This window comes from Hippopotamus amphibius, chromosome 15, assembly GCF_030028045.1.
Source record: "Hippopotamus amphibius kiboko isolate mHipAmp2 chromosome 15, mHipAmp2.hap2, whole genome shotgun sequence".
NCBI classification, from domain to species: Eukaryota; Metazoa; Chordata; class Mammalia; order Artiodactyla; family Hippopotamidae; genus Hippopotamus; species Hippopotamus amphibius.
Window position 1 is genome coordinate 10691254 of NC_080200.1, and position 23079 is coordinate 10714332.

The 23079-nt window shown below is 37.6% G+C and overlaps 2 protein-coding genes and 1 pseudogene across 2 annotated transcripts; all 3 read left to right on the top strand.

The window, feature by feature from the left end:
• The first annotated feature begins 333 nt into the window (after positions 1–333).
• Positions 334–1257, top strand: LOC130836920 (olfactory receptor 7G1-like). Its single transcript, XM_057709576.1, has one exon. The coding sequence runs from the start codon at positions 334–336 to the stop codon at positions 1255–1257; it is 924 nt and encodes a 307-aa protein (XP_057565559.1).
• A 5164-nt stretch (positions 1258–6421) lies between these two features.
• LOC130836911 (olfactory receptor 7G1-like) lies at positions 6422–7360 on the top strand. Its single transcript, XM_057709565.1, has one exon. The coding sequence runs from the start codon at positions 6422–6424 to the stop codon at positions 7358–7360; it is 939 nt and encodes a 312-aa protein (XP_057565548.1).
• Positions 7361–20118: 12758 nt separating this feature from the next.
• LOC130836226 (olfactory receptor 7G1-like) lies at positions 20119–21845 on the top strand (annotated as a pseudogene).
• The last annotated feature ends 1234 nt before the right edge of the window (positions 21846–23079 follow it).

Here is a 23079-nt window from a genome sequence, read left to right on the forward strand (position 1 = left end):
TGTCTGTTTCTCTTTATACAATTACCAAAAGTTTTAAATAATCAGAACAATGTATGTAGTGTAATTTTTTTAAAATGACAACCTGTTAGGCCCTTTCCAGAATTAACATTTGTTGACACTGCTATATCAGGTTCAGGTTTTTTAACTGAAAAAAATTTTAAAGAAACAAAATAATCTACATACATGAGGCACATCTTTTCAATCGTCCTCTTTCAACCCCCATCCCTTACACCCAAGATAGGTTTCCTTCTGGTGATGCTCCTCCTTCTGGTCTAGAAAACGCACATTTGATTACCTTGTCACTCCACCTTTTCTATCGGATTCGTCAACAATATGGAACAGAGAAATAAAACACGTGTTTCAGATTTTCTTCTCATGGAAATGACAGAGGATCCAGAGCTGCGGTCCCTCCTTTTCAGCCTGTTCCTTTTCATGTACCTGGTCACCGTCCTGGGAAACCTGCTTATCATTCTGGCTGTCAGCTCTGACTCCCAACTCCACACCCCCATGTACTTCTTTCTCTCTAATCTGTCTATTAACGACATCTGTTTAAGCACAACCACTATCCCAAAGATGCTAGTGAACATCCAAACACAGAATCAAAACATCACTTACACAGGTTGCCTTACACAGATCTGCTTTGTCCTGGTGTTTGCTAGTTTGGAAAGTTGTCTTCTGGCAGTAATGGCCTATGACCGCTATGTGGCCATTTGTCATCCACTGAAGTACACCGTCATCATGAACTCCCGCCTGTGTGGTCTGCTAATACTACTCCCCCTGTTCATTCTTATTGTGGATGCCCTCCTGCACAGTCTGATGCTGTTGCAGCTGACCTTCTGCACAGACCCGGAAATCCCCCTCTTCTTCTGTGAAGTTGTTCAGGTGATCAAGCTTGCATGTTCTGATACCCTCATCAATAATATCCTGATATATTTGGCAACTAGCATATTTGGTGGTATTCCTGTGTGTGGAATCATTTTCTCTTATGCTCAAATAGTGTCCTCTGTTTTGAGAATGCCATCAGCAAGTGGAAAGTATAAAGCTTTTTCCACTTGTGGGTCTCACCTCTCAGTTGTGTCCTTATTCTATGGGACAGGTATTGGAGTGAACATTAGTTCTGCTCTTACTAACTCTTCCAGAAACACTGCTGTGCTCTCCATGATGTACACTGTTGTCCCTCAAATGATGAACCCCTTCATCTATAGCCTGAGAAACAGGGACATGAAAGCTGCCTTGAGAAAGCTCATCAGTGTCTAGGACACCTCTTCTGTGATGTTTCATCTGCTTTGTACTAGGTTTTCTAGAATCAGTCAAAGTGATAGAAAAACTGAGCAAACCACAATGCCTGGTTCTTCCATCACCAAGATCTTTGACAATGTCTATATAACATAATGAAAAGCTCATTTTAACTTTGAGTTGAAACTTCACTTGCTCTTTGTATAGCTCTGTGATGTTTCAGAAATAAGTTCCATTTTCTAAGTGCAATTATTTTTAGTAGTTTCATAGAGATGAACGTTAGGCAGGGCTTATAGATATTTTTTGAGCATTCACAGAAAATGAAAAATGAGGAAGTTGGGTGGGTCAGGGAGAGGATCCAAAGAAGTATGAGGTTGTAGAGACATGAATCCTCTACTTCCATAGATACCACCATTTGAATTGCACCTCAGAAATAAGCCTACTGTGAGTCACTGGATGAGCTGATTTTTTAAATATCTAATTCAGTAATTTCCAAGACTCATCAGCAGTAAACTATATCTGTGTAAAGGCGCCATCAGTATCCACTACACTCAATTCCATGACTTACAAAATTGCTACAATTTGATTATCTCAGTGATTTGAGATGATTATGAATCATTTGTCCTTTATCAGTGAGAAAGCTTTTGTTTCTACTAAGAATAAGAAACTTCGACCTTAATGGACACAGCAATATAGAGATTTAAATTCTTTTTTTTTTCTTTTTTTTTTTTTTTTTGAGATTTAAATTCTTGACCAGGGAATCAGAGGTAGAGAATGTAGAAGAAAGTTCATTTACTTCTCCTTGCAGTGGCTTTATCTTGGACTGGTTCCCCACATGGATCCAAATGGCTTCAAAAGACACTGTCATCACGTCCAGACATGATGCCCAGAGAGTGAAACCCAACTGTCCTGCTTTGATTCTCTTACTGTTTGCTGTTGCGTGAAGCTATCCACAATATATCCCCTTAATGTTTTCACTGATTTAGAATCATATGTATGCCACCTACTTGATCTAATTCTTACTGTGGGGAAAATGATTGCTATGAGAACCTTGGCTTGACTATATGGAATATAACCCCTGCCGGGAAATCCACCCTTATAAGCACTACTTAGGACAATGCCTGGTGCCTAGTAAGTACTAAATAAAATTAACTAATATGATTGTGTTCCATATCTTGCCTATATTCATTAGTTTTGTCATCTTATTGTTATCACATGTTTTTACCACTTGCTTCAGCAACAAGATTAGTTTTCTTCCATGTTATATTTATCAGCTGCTTTTTCTAGTCTGAGTAATATGATAAATAATGTTCATGTAATCAGGGTAAAGAATCATAATCTTCTAGCATCTTATTTGCTTTGAACCTTCTCATCGGCCTATTTATAAGAATGTACCTGTGGAATCAACCTAAATGTCTATCGACAGATGAATGGATAAAGAAGATGTGGCACATATATACCATGGAATACTCCTCAGCCATAAAAGGGAATGAAATTGAGTTATTTATAGTGAGGTGGATGGACCTAGAGTCTGTCATACTGAGTGAAGTATATCAGAAAGAGGAAGACAAATATTGTATGCTAACTCACATATACGGAATCTAAAAATGGTACTGATGAACTCAGTGACAAGAACAAGGACGCAGATGCAGAGAATTGACTGGAGAACTCGAGGTTTGGGAGGGGGCGGGGGGTGAAGGGGAAGCTAAGACGAAGCGAGAGAGTAGCACAGACATATATACTACCAACTGTAAAATAGCCAGTGGGAAGTTGTTGTATAGCAAAGGGAGTTCAACTCGAGAATGGAGGATGCCTTGGAGGACTGGGACGGGGAGGGTGGGGGGGACTCGAGGGGGGGTGGGGGGGGACTTGAGGGAGGGAGGAAATGCGGGGATGTGTGTATGGAAACAGATGATTGAACTTGGTGTACCCCCCAAAAAATAATCAATCAATAAATAAAATTAATATAAAAATGATGATACCAATAATATATTCTGAGACAAAAGAAAAGAATCATAATCTTCTAGCATTTTATTTGCTTTGAACCTTCTCATCGGCCTATTTATAAGAATGTAACCCAAATATTCATCAACAGATGAATGGATAAAGAAGATGTGGCACGTGTATACAATGGAATACTGCTCAGCCATAAAAAGGAAAGAAATTGAGTTATTTGTAGTGAGGTGGCTGGACCTAGAGTCTGTCGTCCAGAGTGAAGTAAGTCAGAAAGAGAAAAACAAATACCGTATGCTGAAGCATGTATATGGAATCTAAAAACAAACAAACAAAAACAGTACTGATGAACCTAGTGGCAGGGCAGGGATAAATACGCAGACATAGAGTACGTACTTCAGGACATGGGTGGGAGGAGGGAGGGGATGCTGGGACAAAGTGAGAGAGTAACACTGATATATATACACTACCAAATGTAAAATGGATGGCTAGTGGGACACTGTGGCATAGCACAGGGAGATTGACTTGATGCTTTGTGATGGGGATATATGTATACATATAGTTAATTCACTTTGTTTTACAGCAGAAACTAACACAATACTGTAAAGCAATTCTATTCAATAAAGATGTGAAAAAAAGAATGTATCTGAGTTTTCAATTCTCTCCTCAGTCACCTTATATAGCTTTGCTTCTTACACATCACTGGTGGAGTCCGCAAAGAGAAACAGCATTGAAAACAATTAACTGTATCATGGATGTCATAGAGGACTGGGTGCTGTCTTAGGGGTCTTAACGCAAAACTTTTAAACTTGCACCAAGTGTCTTTATGAGGAAATTTATTCTATGGAGAGCTACTTTCTTTTGACAAGGAGATGTCGAGTGTAAGAGCAGAGAGGAGAAAAAGGAATTTGAGAAGGCAAGGGGCATCACTTTTCCTATAAGCATAAAAAAGCAGGGCCACACGTTGGAATCACCTCTGTGAGTATAGAGGTGAAACAATGGAGGTCTCAAAGGGGGAATCAAAGGAGTGGCTGAAGAACCTTCTGTTTTGGTGCTTATTGCAGGATGAGGGATTGTTTTATTTTCAGCACCATCACTGGGGAAGAGCTCCCTGCCTGGCACTCAAGCAGAGCTTCCTGCATTGATGTCCACAGAACAGATGCAGAGAGAGAGATCACCTGAAACCTTTGTTCATACTAAGATTTCTCTGACCTCCAGCAAGTACTACTGACTTTGAACCTCTGGGGGAGACTTGTGGAGGGCGTGCTTTCATTTTTACACTCAGAGCTATATTTGGTAGTCTGTATCATTACTGATATAGTTTTTTGGAGAGAGGGTATAGTTGCTTTACAAGGTTGTGTTAGTTTGTGCTGTACAAAGAAGTGAATCAGCTATATGTATACATATATCCCATCCCTCTTGAACCTCTCTCCCACCCCCACTCGCCATCCCACCCATCTAGGTCACAAGTAAACTGATAATCTAGTATGTGTAAAAATCAGTTCAATCTTTGGCACATCTCTTTTTATTATGTGGTTGAGAGTTTTTTCACATATCAATTTCCCTTTCTCTTAAATAGACATTTGTGGTATTTCAAATGAACTGTGTTTCTTTTTCTTGTTAATTTATATGTTATTTATATAATTTCAACTCAAATTTCCCTAAAGTAAACAAAAATGCACAGCAAAACTACTGTGAAAAAGTTGGAAAAGATGGTTGTGAAACCTAAAAAATGAGTAACAGATTTTTCTGTATTGACCAGAGACAGAATTGTCCAGGAATAAATGATTATGTACTGTGTAAATACACACAGTGCAGATTAAGTTTGAGGAAGCATTAGTGACCATGAGAGTGAAAAACTTCTGAGTTTCCAATTTTATAGCAACATATTTCTAAAAGATACTATTTATATCCACATACATAAATGTATTTTCACATCTATTATTGGTATCAGACTTTGTGATGTTATCGATTAGGTGGAGAGTCCTTCGCTAGTACCTACAAAAAGAAGATGAATCCAATTAGGAAGGATGATGTGTCCATATTTGTGAAGAATTTGAAAGGGAGATGAGCAGTCCCAGGTGGAGAAAAGTATAAGACATGCATCTGGTCTCACAGGGTCAAGGAAGCAGCCACCCTGATTCCTCCCTTCTACAGTCTTGGTCTTTACAGATTTTCACTGTCCTGGGATCACAGTGACAATAAAATTGTTTGTCTAATGAGGAGCTTTGGAAATTGAGCCTCTAGAGATACAGAGACAGAATTCTGCCTGTGACCACCTCATTTAACAATGCTTCCTGTTAAAAGTTGTAGCACACATGAGCATGCTCCCATAGGTGATCCCTCTTGCCCAGGAGCCCTGGTCTCACTCAATCCTTCTGCCATTCCTGAGGACACATCTCCTATATGGCATATTCACAGGAGTTGTCAAGCATCATTCCAATGTGATGCTGGCCAGGTAATCTAATGTCCCTCGGTGAATGTTTGGAAATGACGGTAGGTATTTTGCAATAGGTTCATCGAAGGGAAGCTGTGAAGAGAATGCGTACATCAGATGGTTAGAACTAAGTCATCCATGGTCCTCCTGCCTGTCTGTCATCTTCTCCACATGTTCCTTGGTACTTTGCACCAATACTCAAGCATCTCTTATTTACTAATATTGTGCTCACTCTACTATGACCGGGACCATTTCTTCCTGAGTAGAAATCTGCCTCTTTTAAAACAGGCTGAGTGTTATAAAATTCTCTGACATTTGCTTACAATCTTGTGGTGAGAGGGCAAGAAATTTGGTAAAGTTCACTTTATCATCCTATTGCTAATTCTTGACATACCTATGTATTCTCGCAGTTGCCTGCCCCTGAGGTCTCAGGGGATCCAGACAGAATCTTCAAGCAGTCTCTGTCTGTTTCTCTTTATACAATTACCAAAAGTTTTAAATAATCAGAACAATGTATGTAGTGTAATTTTTTTAAAATGACAACCTGTTAGGCCCTTTCCAGAATTAACATTTGTTGACACTGCTATATCAGGTTCAGGTTTTTTAACTGAAAAAAATTTTAAAGAAACAAAATAATCTACATACATGAGGCACATCTTTTCAATCGTCCTCTTTCAACCCCCATCCCTTACACCCAAGATAGGTTTCCTTCTGGTGATGCTCCTCCTTCTGGTCTAGAAAACGCACATTTGATTACCTTGTCACTCCACCTTTTCTATCGGATTCGTCAACAATATGGAACAGAGAAATAAAACACGTGTTTCAGATTTTCTTCTCATGGAAATGACAGAGGATCCAGAGCTGCGGTCCCTCCTTTTCAGCCTGTTCCTTTTCATGTACCTGGTCACCGTCCTGGGAAACCTGCTTATCATTCTGGCTGTCAGCTCTGACTCCCAACTCCACACCCCCATGTACTTCTTTCTCTCTAATCTGTCTATTAACGACATCTGTTTAAGCACAACCACTATCCCAAAGATGCTAGTGAACATCCAAACACAGAATCAAAACATCACTTACACAGGTTGCCTTACACAGATCTGCTTTGTCCTGGTGTTTGCTAGTTTGGAAAGTTGTCTTCTGGCAGTAATGGCCTATGACCGCTATGTGGCCATTTGTCATCCACTGAAGTACACCGTCATCATGAACTCCCGCCTGTGTGGTCTGCTAATACTACTCCCCCTGTTCATTCTTATTGTGGATGCCCTCCTGCACAGTCTGATGCTGTTGCAGCTGACCTTCTGCACAGACCCGGAAATCCCCCTCTTCTTCTGTGAAGTTGTTCAGGTGATCAAGCTTGCATGTTCTGATACCCTCATCAATAATATCCTGATATATTTGGCAACTAGCATATTTGGTGGTATTCCTGTGTGTGGAATCATTTTCTCTTATGCTCAAATAGTGTCCTCTGTTTTGAGAATGCCATCAGCAAGTGGAAAGTATAAAGCTTTTTCCACTTGTGGGTCTCACCTCTCAGTTGTGTCCTTATTCTATGGGACAGGTTTTGGAGTGTACATTAGTTCTGCTCTTACTAACTCTTCCAGAAACACTGCTGTGCTCTCCATGATGTACACTGTTGTCCCTCAAATGATGAACCCCTTCATCTATAGCCTGAGAAACAGGAATATGAAAGGAGCCTTGAGGAAACTCATCATTAGGACTCCTTGTCTTCTGTGATTTTGTCTTCTGCTTTGTAGTGGGATTTCTAGAATCAATCAGTGACAGAAATGCTTAGTGAACTAAGAAATTGGACTATTGTACCACCAAATTTTTCTAAAATGACTAGATAACCTAATGGGTAAGTGAATTTTAACTTGAGGTTAAAAGATAACTTACTGTTTGTATATTTCAAAAGGAGTTCTATTCCCTAATCTTTGTTTCCTTGGTGCATCCCTTAAGAAGCTAATTGGAAAATCAGGAGAAGAAAGGTGGAACATCCTGCGTATGTCAGGGAGATGATCAAAATAAGTCTCTGGTTATAAGACTTGATTCTGCCTGATCTCATGGTTGGAACCATGTGAATTGCACCCCAGGGAAGGCTACGGTGACAAATGGGGAAACTCCAATTTAAAAATTCATGTCACCCATCACAGATAAACTGTATCTGTGCATGGTAACATCAGCATCCACTACACTCAGTTTTATGATCTCTGAAATCACTGTAATGTTGCTATCTCAGTGTTTTGAAATGATTTCAAGACATTCAATCTTGATTACTTAGGAAGATTTCATTTTTACTAATGTAAAGTAATCCTGATTCTGATATGCCAAAACAATGCTATCTTACATTACAAAGACTTCAGAAGCCGGGAATGTAGAGCAAAATTCATCAACTTCTCCATGTGGTGATTTTACCCTGGGGGCTGGTTTCCCTGATGGACCCAAATGATTTCAACTGTTGCTGGCATCATATCTTGAAATGTTTCCCAGAAACAGAAAATTGACTCTTATTCCCTACATCTCTTAATAATTAACATTGCATGGAGTTCTCCGGAATATATATCTTTCACTCTCTTTACCATGTATAGAATCATATGCCCCATTTGAATCTCATCCTCGGTGTGGAGAAAATGTTTACTTTGAGAGTGTAAGACTGACTATATGCAGTGCAATTCTTGCTGGGAGTTCTATCCCCATAAGCATTACAAGCACCTCAGACAACATCTGACATTTAGTATGTACTCAATAAAGTTAACTAGTATCATTGTGTTCCATACCTTGTCTATATTCATAACTTGTAGTCTTATTGGTCTCACATATTTTTTACCACTTGCTTCAGTAATTAGATTAGTTTCCTTTCATGTTGTATTCCTCAGCTTCTTTTTCTGACCTGTGTAATATAATAAAATAAATACTGTTTATTCAGTCGGGGAAAAGATAGGTAATCTTCTTCTGGTCTCTTATTTGCTTTGAAAATTTGTTATTGGCTTATTCTCGCAAATAAGAATTTTCACTTTTGTCCTTAGTCATCTTATCTTACTATGATTCTTACTCATCTCTGGGGAAGTCCACATAAAGAAACACCATTAAATAAAATTAATTGTATCATTGATGTCTTAGAGGATTGGCTGCACTTCTGTGTATCTCATGCAAAACTTTTTAATGTGTCTTTATGAGAAAAACTATTCTTTGGAGAACTTCTTTACTGTGAGAAAGAGATATTGAATGTAAGACAAGAAAGGAAATTTAGCAAATTTAGGTACATCACATTTCCCTTATTCACCAAAATGTAAAGTCACCTGTCAGAATGATCTCTATGTGTGTCAAGGTGACAACAGTGGAGGACTCAAAGGAGAATCAAAGGAATTGTTGGAGAGCCTTCTTATTGTCATTGGAGGTTGATGATGGGGTTGTTTTATTTTCAGCACCATGACAGGGAAACAACTCCTGCTTGGAAACAGCGCTTCCTGCATTGATATTCACAGAATATCCACAGATTTTAATTGCGTGGGGCCTTTGCACATAGGACAGGTTTCCAAACCTCACTCAAGAACTGTTGTCTTGGGACTTCACTGGTGGTGCTGTGGTTAAGAATCCGCCTGTTTGGGTGGGTAGGGGGTGAAGGGGAAGCTGAGACGAAGCGAGAGAGTAGCACAGACATATATATAGTACCAACTGTAAAATAGATAGCCAGTGGGAAGTTGTTGTATAACAAAGGGAGTTCAACTCGAGGATGGAAGATGCCTTAGAGGACTGGGACAGGGAGGGTGGGAGGGACTCGAGGGAGGGCGGGGGGGAGTTGAGTGAGGGATATGTGTATAAAAACAGATGATTGAACTTGGTGTACCCCCAAAAAAATAAAAAAGAAAAAAAGAATCTGCCTGCCAATGCAGGGGACAAGGGTTCAATCCCTGGTCCAGGAAGATTCCCACATGCCACAGAGCAACTAAGCCCTGAGCTCCTATTAAGTAGAGATGCATGACTTCAATATTAAAACAGTATGGGAGATCCCATATATATGCATTAGCATACAGTATTTGTTTTACTCTTTCTGATTTACTTCACTCTGTATGACAGACTCTACGTCCATCCACCTCACTACAAATAACTCAATTTCATTCCTTTCTATTGCTGAGTAATATTCCATTGTATATATGTGCTACATCTTTTTTTAACCCCTTTGTTGGAATATAATTGCTTTATTGTTTTGCCAGTTTCTGCTGAACAACAAAGTGAATAAGTTGTATTTATGCATATATCCCCATATCCCCTCCCTCCCTCGACTCCTTCCCACACTTCCTACCTCACCCCTCCAAATCATCACCCATCATTGAGTTGATCTCCCTACTTTATGCAGCAGCATCCCACTAGCTATCTATATTACGTTTGGTAGTGTATATATGTCAATGCTACTCTCTCAATTCGTCCAGCTTCTCCTTCACCCCCATCCTGTGTCCTCAAGTCCGTTTTCTACGTCTGTATCTTTATTCTTGCCCTGTCACTGGGTTCATCAGTACCATTTTTTTGAGACTCCATATATATTGGTTAGCACACGGTATTTGTTTTTCTCTTTCTGGCTTACTTTACTCTGTATGACAAACTCTATGCCCATCCACCTCACTACAAATAACTCAGTTTCATTCCTTTTTATGGTTGAGTAATATTCCATTGTATATATGTGCCATATCTTCTTTATCCATTCATCTGTTGATGAACATTTATGTTTCTTCCATGTCCTGACTATTGTAAATAATGCTGCAGGACTTCCTAGGTGGCACAGTGGTTAAGAATCCACCTGCCAATGCAGGGGACACGGGTTCAAGCCCTGCTCTGGGAAGATTTCACATGCCATGGAGCAACTAAACCCATGCACCACAACTATTGAGCCTGTGTGCCTCAACTACTGAAGCCCACGTGTCTATAGCTCATGCTCCACAACAAGAGAAGCCACTACAATGAGGAGCCCTCACACCACAATGGAGTAGACCCTGCTTGCAGCAACTAGAGAAAGCCTGTGTGCAGCAATGAAGACCCAACACAGTCAACAAATAAATAAAATAAATTTAAAAACTTATAAAAAATAATGCTGCAATGAATATTGTGGTGCATGTGTCATTTTGAATTATGACTTTCTACGAGTATACGCCCAGTAGTTGGATTGCTGGGTCATATGGGAGTTCTATTTTTAGTTTTTTAAGGAACCCCCATACTGTTCTCCATAGTGGCTGTATCAAGTTACATTCCCACCAACAGTGCAGAAGAGTTCCCTTTTCTCCACACACTCTCCAGCATTTATTGTTTCTAGATTTTTTGATGAAGCCCATTTTGAGAGGTGTGAACTGATAACTCATTGTGGGTTTGATTTGCATTTCTCTAATAATCTAGAAAAATGGTACCAATGAACGTAGTAGCAGAGCAGGAATAGAGACACAGACATAGAAAACAGACTTAAGGACATGATGCAGGGGGAAGGGGAAGCTGGGATGTAGTGAGAGAGTAGCATTGACATATATACACTACCAAATGTAAAATAGCTAGTGGGAAGCTGCTGCAGAGCACAGCGAGATCAGCTTGATGCTTTGTGATGAGAAAGAGTAGGATAGTGAGGGTGAGAGGGAGGCTAAGAAGGAGGGGATATGGGGAAATATGTATACATATAACTGATTCACTTTGTTTTACAGCAGAAACTAAAACAATACTGTAACACAATTATGCTCAAAGACAAAAAAAGCATATGAGAGAATTTATTTAGAATTAAGAATATGGAAGTGTCTTTACTCGACTTTACTTGTTAAAATATCATATACAAAGTAGTGCTTAAATGCTATGTGTAGTTCTGCAAGAGTAGTAACATAATAAAAACATATGTCTATCCAAGGGTTAAAAATAGAGCAATGTCAGAAAGAGAAATTAAGGAAACAATCCCATTCGCCATTGCGAAAAAAAGAATAAAATACCTAGGAATAAACCTAACTAAGGAGGTAAAAGACCTGCACTCAGAACACTATAAGACACTAATGAAAAAAATCAAAGATGACACAAACAGACGGAGGGACATACCATGTTCTTGGATTGGAAGAATCAACATTGTGAAAGTGACTATCCTACCTAAAGCAATTTACAGATTCAACGCAATCCCTATCAAATTACCAATGGCATTTTTCACAGAACTAGAACAAGAAATTTTATGATTTGTATGGAAACGCAAAAGACCCCGAATAGCCAAAACAATCTTGAGAAGGAAAAATGGAGTTGGTGGAATCAGGCTTCCTGACCTCAGGCTATACTACAAGGCTACAGTGATCAAGACAGTATGGTACTGGCACAAAAACAGAAATATAGATCAATGGAACAAGATAGAAAGCCCAGAGATAAACTATGGTCAACTAATCTATGACAAAGGAGGCAAGGATATACAATGGAGAAAAGGCAGCCTCTTCAATAAGTGGTGCTGGGAAAACTGGACAGCTACATGTAAAAGAATAAAATTAGAATACTCCCTAACACCATACACAAAAATAAACTAAAAATGGATTAAAGATCTAAATGTAAGGCCAGACGCTATAAAACTCCTAGAGGAAAACATAGGAAGAACACTCTTTGACATAAATTACAGCAAGATCTTTTTTGATCCACCCCCTAGAGTAATGGAAATAAAAACAAAAATAAATAAGTGGGACCTGATGAAACTTCAAAGCTTCTGCACAGCAAAGGAAACTATAAGCAAGACGAAAAGACGACCCTCAGAATGGGAGAAAATGTTTCCAAATGAATCAACAGACAAAGGATTAATCTCCAAAATATATCAACAGTTCATGCAGTTCAATATCAAAAAAACAAACAACCCAATCAAAAAATGGGCAGAAGACCTAAATAGGCATTTCTCCAAAGAAGACATACGGATGGCCAAGAGGCACATGAAAAGCTGCTCAACATCACTAATTATTAGAGAAATGCAGATCAAAACTACAATGAGGTATCACCTCACACCAGTGAGAATAGGCATCATCAGAAAATCTACAAACAGTAAATGCTGGAGAGGGTGTGGAGAAAAGGGAACGCTCCTGCACTGTTGGTGGGAATTGAAATTGATACAGCCACTATGGAGGTTCCTTGCAAAACTAAAAATAGAGTTACCATATGACCCAGCAATCCCACTGCTGGGCATATACCCAGAGAACGCCATAATTCAAAAAGACACATGCACTCCAATGTTCATTGCAGCACTATTTACAATAGCCAGAACATAGAAGCAACCTAAATGTCCATCAACAGATGAATGGATAAAGAAAATGTGGTCTATATATACAATGGAATATTACTCAACTGTAAAAAGGAATGAAACTGGGACATTTGTAGAGACATGGACCTAGAGACTGTCATACAGAGTGAAGTGACTCAGAAAGAGAAAAACAAATATATATTATCACATATATGCAGAGTATAGAAAAATGGTACAAATCAACCACTTTGCAAGGCAGAAATAGAGACACAGATGTAGAGAACAAACATATGGACACCAAGTGGGGAAAATGGGGAGGATTGGGGGGGAATGAATTGGGAGATTGGGATCACCATATATACATTACTAATAAGAAAAAAATACCAAATTGTACACTCTAAATATATACAGATTGTCATCTGTTAACTGTATTTCAATAAACATTCTTAAAAAAAAATAAAGTAATGCCATCACAATAGAATCCATCTAACAGGTCTCCCTCATATCACTCTGTCCCCTCAAGTGTCAAACACTCTCCTGAATTGTATACTTATTTTCTTGGAAGTTCTTCTTTTAGTTTTACTCCTGTGAAATTTCCAGGATTTGATCATATTCCCCCAATGAAACAGGCAATATTATTAAGTGTCATTGACTTATCATTCATGTATGTATCCTGTCCAATTTATACATGTGCCTCTTTCTTAACCTGTTAGAGAATTAATCTTAAAGTATGAATTGTGTGTCCTGGATATTCTTTTCATTATTGTATTTTCAAGGTTCGATCATGTTGTTGGTTGTAGCAGAGCATTTATTTCAATACTCTGGACTTTTATGTTATGATATATGTGGTATCTTTCCAAAATATGTGTTCTTTCTGATACTGATGAAAATTTTGTTTCTTTGTAATTAGTTTTCTGGTGTCATAAGTAAACATTTTGAATAGTCTTTTATGTCTCTGGTGTAAATGGTAGTGTTTTGTAACTTGGGTAGAAATATTGGGTATAAGAGAGTACTGATTCTCTTTTGGGTAATTACAAAAATTTTCCTTTGAGTAAATTTACACACACATTGGAAAATACTGGTGAACCATATCATCATCAACACATTCAAGAATACTGACAGTCTAGCAGGTATAAAAATGATTTCATTAATTGATATGTGTCATTATTAAATAGTTGACAGCACATATTTTCAGATATTTATTACTTCTCTGTTAAATTACTGTTTGTGGTATTCCTACTGAGTTGCTTGTCTTTTTCTTATTGATTCATATGATTTCTTTGTATTACCAGAATGTTATTCTCAGTTGTATACATTACTAATTTCTTTTTACTTGTGTGCCTTGCTTTTGGATATTTTTTATAGGTTTTTTTTTCTGATGGACACAAGCACTTAATTTAAATGCAGTGAATTTGTTAATACTTTCCGTAATAGTTTGTGCTCCCTAGATTTTTTTTATGAAGCCCACATTTACTTCAATCTGAAGGTTTCATTGTTTGGGCTTTTAAATTTGAAATAATGCCCTTTCTGGAATTTAATTTTACCTGGATGGAAGGCAGGGATCTAAATTCATTTCTTGTCCCAGGATAAACTTTCCATTCATGTTCTGGTGTTTTTGTGGACTCTGTATTCTCATCAGCAAGTCTTATATTTACTCCTGTACAAAGTTAATAGGTCTTAATTATTGTAGGATACCATTCAGCTAAAAATATGTTTATTGTGGTAAGAAAGAAGTCCCAATATTTATAAATTACAATCACAAAGTACATTATAATACAATTCAATCACTTCTCTGATCATACTCACAGTTTACTGTAACAATGTTGGTAACCAATGACCATAATTTAGACAAACTTCCATAATGTTGGAAAAATATATCAAGTCCAGTGCTTTGAGATGAGAAAAGTTCCGTAAAGGGAGTAAAATGCTTGTTACATTTAAAATTTTTTATTGTAGTGAAACCTATACGACATAAAATTTGCAGGTTTTTTTTTTTTTTTTTTTTTTTTGGCCATGCCACTCAGCATGTGGGATCTTGGTTCCCTGACCAGGGATCAAAGCCAAGCCCCCTGCATTGGAAGCATGGAGTCTTTTTTGTTTTTTCTTTAAGCTCTATATTGGAGTATAATTGCTTTACACTGTTGTGTCAGTTTCTGTTGTACAACAAAGTGAATCAACTGTATTTATACATATATCCCCATATCTCCTCCCTCCCACAACTCCTTCCCACACTCCCTATCCCACCCCTCTAAGTCATCACCAAGCATCAAGTTCATCTCCCTGTTTTATGCAGCAGCTTTCCATTAGCTGTCTATTTTACATTTGGTAGTGTATATAGGTCAAAGCTACTGTCTCACTTCATCCCTGTTTCCCCTTCACCACCACCCCCACCCTGTGTCCTCAAGTCCGTTCCCTACATCTGCATCTTTATTCCTGCCCTGTCATTGTGTTCATCATTACCATTTTTTTAGATTCCACATATGAGTTAGTATATGGTATCTTTTTTCTCTTTCTGGCTTACTTTGCTCTGTGTGACAGTCTCTAGGTCCATCCACCTCACTACAAATAACTCAATTTCTTTCTTTTTTATGGCTGAGTAGTATTCCATTGTATATATGTGCCACATCTTCTTTATCCATTCATTTGTTGATGGACAATTAGGTTGCTTCCATGTCCTGGCTATAGTAAATAGTGCTACAATGAACATTGTGGTACATGTATCTTTTTGGATTATGGTTTTCTCAGGGTATATGCCCAGTAGTGAGTTTGCTGTGTCATATGGTAGTTCTATTTTTAGTTTTTAAGGACTCTCCATACTGTTTTCAATAGTGGCCATATCACTTTACAGTCCCACCAACAGTGTGGGAGAGTTCTCTTTTCTCCACAGCCTCCCCAGCATTTATTGTTCATAGACTTTTTGATGATGGCCATTCTGACCATTTTGAGGTGATACCTCATTGTGGTTTTGATTTGCATTTCTCGAATGATTAGTGATGTTGAGCATCTTTTCATGTGTTTGTTGGCCATCTGTATGTCTTCTTTGGAGAAATGTCTGTTTAAGTCTTCTGCCCACTTTTGGTTGGAGTTGTTCATTTTTTTTAAATATTGATTTGCATGAACTGTTTGCATATTTTGGAGGTTAATCCTTTGTCAGCTGCTTCATTTTCAAATATTTTCTCCCATTCTGAGGGTTGTCTTTTTGTTTTGTTTATGGTTTCCTTTGCTGTGCAAAAGCTTTTAAGTTTCATTAGGTCCCATTTGTTTATTTTTGTTTTTATTTCCATTACTCTCGGAGGTGGATCAAAAAGGATCTTGCTGTCATTTATGTCACAGAGTGTTCTGCCTATGTTTTCATTTAAGAGTTTTATAGTGTCTGGCCTTACACTTAGCTCTTCAATCAATTTTAAGTTTATTTTTGTGTATGGTGTTTGGAGTGTTCTAATTTCATTCTTTTACATGTAGCTGTCCAGTTTTCCCAGCACCATGTATTGAAGAGGCTGTCTTTTTTTCATTGTATATTCTTGACTCCTTTGTCAAAGATAAGGTGACCATATGTATGTGGGTTTATCTGTTGGATTTCTATCCTTTTCCATAGATCTATATTTCTGTTTTTGTGCCAGTACCATACTGTCTTGATTACTGTGGCTTTGTAGTATAGCCTGAAGTCAGGGAGCCTGATTCCTCCTGCTCCGTTTTTTCTTCTTAAGATTTCTTTGGCTATTCAGGGTCTTTTGTGTTTCCATATAAATGGTATAATTTTTTTTGTTCTAGTTCTGTGAGAAATGTCATTGATAATTTGATAGAGATTGCATTGAATCTGTAGATTGTTTTGGGTAGTACAGTCATTTTCACAGTGTTGATTCTTCCAATCCAAGAATGTGGTATATCTCTCCATCTGTTTGTATCACCTTTAATTTCTTTCATCAATGTCTTATAGCTTTCTGTGTAGAGGTCTTTTGCCTCCTCAGGTAGGTTTATTCCTAGGTATTTTATTCTTTTTGTGGCAATGGTAAATTGGAGTGTTTCCTTAATTTCTCTTTCTGATTTTTCGTTGTTAGTGTATAGGAATGCAAAAGATGCGAAAATACTCAACAAAATACTAGCAAACATAATCCAACAGCACATTAAAAGGATCATACACCATAATCAAGTAGGCTTTATCCCAGGAATGCAAAAATTCTTCAGTATACGCAAATGAATCATTGTGATGTACCACATTAACAAATTGAAGGATAAAAACCGTATGATAATCTCAATAGATACAGAAAAATGTTTCAACAAAATTCAACACCCATTTATGATAAAAAAAAAAAAAACTCTCCAGAAAGTGGGAATAGAGGGAAACTACCTCAACATAATAAAAGCCATATATGATAAACCCACAGCCAACATTATTCTCCTTGGTGAAAAACTGAAAGCATTTCCTATAAGATGAGAAAGAAGACAAGGATGCCTCCCCACACTATTGTTCAACATAGTTTTGGAAGTTTTAGCCACAGCGATCAGAGAAGAAAAATAAATAAAAGGAATCCAATTGGAAAAGAATTTTCTGTATATATAAACCCTAACGATGCTACCAGAAAACTACTAGAGCTAATCAAAGAATTTGGTAATGTAGCAGGATACAAAATTAATGCCCTTGTCTTTATATTTACCTCCTTCTGCTTACTTTGGGTTTAGGTTTTTTTTCTTGTTCTTTTAGGTATAAATTAGATTAATTTTTTGAGATCTTTCCTTTTTCTTTTTCTTTTTTTTAAACAAATCATTTATTTATTTATTTAATTGGCTGTGTTGGGTCTTTTTTTTGCTGTGCATGGGTTTTCTTTTAGTTGCAGTGATTGGGGGCTACTCTTTGTTGTGGTGCATGGGCTCCTCATTGCTGTGGCTTCTCTTGTTGCAGAGCATGGGCTCTAGGTGTGTTGGCTTCAGTAGTTGCAGCACATGGGCTCAATAGTTGTGGCTCAGGGGCTCTAAAGCTCAGGCTCAATAGTGTGGTACATGGGCTTAGTTGCTCTGTGGCATGTGGGATCCTCCTGGAGTAGGGATCGAACCCATGTCCCCTGCATTGGCAGGCAGATTTTTAACCACTGCACCACCTAGAAGCCCCGAGATCTTTCCTTTTTCTTAATGTAGACATTTATCACTATAAACTTCCCTCTTAGAATTGATTTTGTAACATACCACAGGTTTTGATATGTTGTATTACCATTTTGTTTGTTTCAAGGTTTTTTTTGATTTTCACTTTGATTTCTTCTTTGACTCATTAATTGTTCAGGAGTGTGTTTTTTAATTTCCATGTATTTATGAGCTTTCCAGCTTTCTTCCCATTATTGGTTTCTAGTTTCATGACATTGTGGCTGGAAAAGATACTTGGTATGATCTCAATCTTTATAAATTTGCTAAGACTCTCCTGTGACGTGTCATGTGATCTATCCTGGAGAAAGTTCCATGTGAACTTGAAAAGACTGTCTATTCTGCTGCGGTTTGATGAATGTTCTATATATGTCTGTTAGGTCCATTTGATCTAACATATGCTTGAAGCCCAATGTTTCTTTATTGAATTTCTGTATGGATGACATTCACTGTTGAATGTGAAGTATTGAAGATCCCTACTATTATTGTATTGTCTATTTCTCCCTTTAGTCTGTTAGTATTTGCTTAATGTATTTAGATGTTCTGATGTTTGGTTCACCTATATTTCTGATTTTTATATCTTGGCAATGGGTCTACTGATGCTGGTCAGTCTGGCGGCGTTCAGGTGCTTTACTGGAGGGGCTGGCTACACCTAAGTACAGTGGTGTAGGCCAGTGAAAGGAGAAAAGTCCTGATCTGTGCCCACAAGCAGCCAGGGACCCTGTCTGTTGGTAAGCTCTCCCATTGCTCACCATCTTCCCTGGGCGTGCACACAACAATGGAAGTCAGTGACAGGTGTCAGACCAGTGACTTATAAGTTTATATCTGGAGGAGTTAGCCCCAAGTGAGCACATGGTTCCAGAGGGCAGCCAGGGTTATCCTGCACTCAAGTAGTTCAGAGGCCTCAGCTGGCTACAAGAGTGGCTTATGGGCTCAGGATATAGGGGAAGGAGTGATGAGGGACTCAGGTGCTGGCATTAACGAATGTTAATACCTGTGGGGTGAAAGGAGGTGAAATATTCAGGGAGCCTATAGCAGCTGTGCTGGTTGTTGGTTTCTTCTGTGAAAAAAAAATCTGCTGGGTTTATCTACACAGCAGGTCACTGTGATCTGCAGTTGGTCCTGCTACACAGCTAATATTAGTATCCCCTGCTTTTTTTTCTCATTCCTAGCTGTCTCTATATGTCTCAGCTTTGCCAGACTGAATTGGTGTGAAATGGAAGTGTGTAGTGCCCCCAAATGATGGAGAAGATGGTTACTCACCCCTTCTTTCTTTCCTGGTGAAAAGAACTTTTCCCTTTTGGCACTGAACAATGCTAGCTTAAGGGATAGGGTGATGCAGGGAAAATGAAACTGTCTTTCTCCTCTTCTTGTATGATTATTCTCAGGTTTTGTATTCCACTATGTTGGTAGAAAAAAATAGTAAGTTTTATGTTTATGTTAATGTTTCAACTCATAGTCCCCTAAAGTGAAGAAAACTATATAGTGGAGCTATCTTGATAAAATTAGAAAAGATAGTTGTGAAAACATAAAAAGGGAATAACAGCAGTTGTATATGAATTGATGAGAGACAGGATTGTCACAGAGACTATATCACAATCAATTATATAAAATATACACAGTGAAGATTAAGATTCAGGAAATATTTAATGACTCTTGGAGAGATAAACCCTGGAATGTTTGCCTTTTACAATAACTTAGCTATATTTTTTATATGTTATTTTTATTTTAATATGTTATTTTTGTAATATATAGCATATATTTTACAGTTAGTTATATAAAACATAGACTATTATAGTATATTATAGGATTATAAGTATAGTATAGTGTATAGTATAATATAGTATAGTATAGTATACCATTGTTGTATTATGTCCTTGATCTATAAGGATTTGCAGAGCCCTGAGATCACAGTGACAATAAAATTGCTTGACTAATGAGGATCTTTGGAAATTGAACCTCTAGGACTACAGAGACTGTGACCTGCCTATGATCACCTCATTCAATAGTCCTTTCTCTAAAAAGAAGCAGCACACCTGAGCCTCCTTTCATAGATGATAACTCTTGTCCAGGAACCTGGTGGCTCACTCATTTCCTCTGCCCTTCCTGAGTATAGATTTGTATAGAACATTCAGTAGAGATGTCAAGCATCTTTCCACTTTGTTGCCAGCCAGGTAACCTAATGTCCCTTACTGAATGTTTGGAAAAGAGGACAGGTGTCTCACTATAGGCTCATCCAGGGGAGGCTGTGAGGAGAGTACATACATCAGATGATTAGAACTAAGCTGTCCCTAGGCCTCCTGCCTAACTGTCTGTCATCTTTTTCTCATGTTTCCTTGTACTTTTCACCAATCCTCAAGCATCTCTTATTTACTAATATCATACTCACTTTCTACTATAACTAAGACCATTTCCTCCTGAGTTGAAATCTGCTTCTCTTAAAACATGAAGACTGTTATAAAATTCTCTGACATTCACTTGCAATCTTGTGGTGGAGAGTGGGTAGGAAGTTTGGTAAAGTTCACTTTATCTTCCGATTCCTGGTTCTTGATATACCTGTGTATTATTTTGGTTGCTTCATTCTGAGGTCTCTGTGGATCCAGACAGGATATTCAGCTGCCTCCTTAGTCTGGTTCTCTTTATAAAATTACCTGATATTTTAAATAATTTAAATAGTATAGATAGTGTAATGTAAAAAGTGACTATCCCTTCATCCTTCTGGGAATTAACAATGGATGCCACTCTGCAATATCAGCTTCAGTTTTTTTTAAAAAAGAGAATAACATGCAAACAGAAGACACATTTCTTATTCCTCTCTGTTAGTCTCCATCTCATCCCAAGATAGTGTTTATTTCTGGTGATTCTCCTGCTGGTGTAGAAAACTACATTTGATTGTGTTGTCAGTCCATTTACATCACCAGATTGGTCAACAACATGGGACCCAGAAACAGGAATTTCAGAATTCCTTCTTATGGAAGTGACAGAGGATCCAGAATTGCAGCCCCTCCTCTTCATTCTGTTCCTGTCCATATACCTGGTTACCATCCTGGGAAACCTCATCATTCTGACTGTCATCTCTGACTCCCACCTGCACACCCCCATGTACTTATTTCTTTCTAATCTGTCTATTAACGACATCTGTTTAAGCACAACCACTATCCCAAATATGCTCATGAACATCCAAGCACAGAATCAGAGCATCATTTACACAGGCTGCCTTACACAGATTTACTTTATCCTGGTGTTTGCGAGTTTGGAAAGTTTTCTCTTTGCAGTAATAGCCTATGACCGCTTTGTGGCCATTTGTCACCCACAGTCATCATGAACTTCCACCTCTGTGGCCTTCTGATTCTATTTTCCTTGTTTATTAGCATCATGGATGCCCTGATCCATAGTCTAATGCTATTGCAGCTGACTTTTTGCACAGTCTTGGAAATCCCCCTCTTCTGTGAAGTTGTTCAGGTGATCAAGCTTGCATGTTCTGATACCCTCATCAAAAATATCCTGATATATTTGGCAACTTGCATATTTGGTGGTATTCCTGTGTGTAGAATCATTTTCTCATATACTCAAATTGTCCCCTCAGTTTTGAGAATGCCATTAGTGGATGGAAAGTATAAAGCTTTTTCCACCTGTGGGGCTCACCTCTCAGTTGTGTCCTTATTCTATGGGACAGGCTTGGGGGTGTACTTTAGTTCTGCTCTTACTAATTCTTCCAGGAAGACTGCAGTGGCTTCAGTGATTTATACCATTGTCCCTCAAATGATGAACCCCTTCATCTATAGTCTGAGGAACAGAGACATGAAAGAAGCCTTGAGAAAACTCTTCAGTAATATAGCACTGGCTTTTCAGTAGTGTGTTATTTAATTCCCACATATTTGTGTATTTTCTGGTTATTCTCTTATCAATTTCTAGATTCATACCATTGCTGTCAGAAAATACACTGTATGATTTCAATATTTTAAAATTTATTGATACTTTCTTTGTGGCCTAACATGTGAACTATCTGGAGAGTGTTACACATACACTGGACAAGAATGTTTCTTCTCCTTTTGTTGAATGTAGTGTTTATATACGTCTCTTAGGTTTTGTTAGTTTATATTGTTTTTCAACTCTTCTCTGTCTTTTTTGTCTATCTAGAATTAGCATACATTGCTGAAAATTTGCATTAAAATCTGTAAATATTATTGTAGAAATATGGATTTCTCATTTCACTTCTGTCAATTTTGTTTCACATATTTTTAGGCCCTGTGTTTGGTGTATATATGTGTATAATTGTTATATAATCTTGATTATTGACAATTTTGATTACATCTATCTCTATTGATCTATCTACTTTTTTCAATCTATCTTTCTCTGTCTATTTTAACAGTTTTGACTTAAAGTCTATCTTTTTCGATATTAACTCTCTTTTGGCAACTATTTGCCTACAGTTTTTCCGTCTTTCATTTACAATCTACTTGTGTTTGTGGATCTATAGTGAGTCTCTTATAAATGGTATATATTCATATCATGTTTCTTTTATCTTTCTTCCAATCTCTGCCCTTTTGACTGGACAATTTAATTTACTTATTTAAAGTATTACTGGTAAGAAGATACTTAATTCTCCCACTTAAAAATTTATTTTCTGTATGTCTAAACTTTTTCTGTTCTTCATTTTGTCCATTACTGCCTTATTTTCTGTCTAGTTGATTTTTCATAGTAAACATTTTGGATTTTGTTCTCAATTCCTTTTTGGAATATACCCAGATAAGTTTTTGTGTGGTTACTATGGACATTGCACTGAATATACTAAATTTATAGCAGTCTACTTTGAATTCATACCATTTTCACCTCAATAGCATGCAAAATCCCTGTTCTTGTATGGCTCCATCTTTTCTTCTTTATGTTAGTGTCACAAATTAAATGTTTATATGTTATTGCCAATAGCACAGATTTAAAATTTTTTACATTTGCTTTTGAAATCCAATAGGAATAATTTCCTACTTTTCCTAGAGTTTTGTACCAAAAATGCATTTTAAAAATTCCCGTGCACTTGACTTTACCAGAAATCTATATTTTTTTCATACAGCATTGAATTACTGTTTAGTGCCTTTTTATT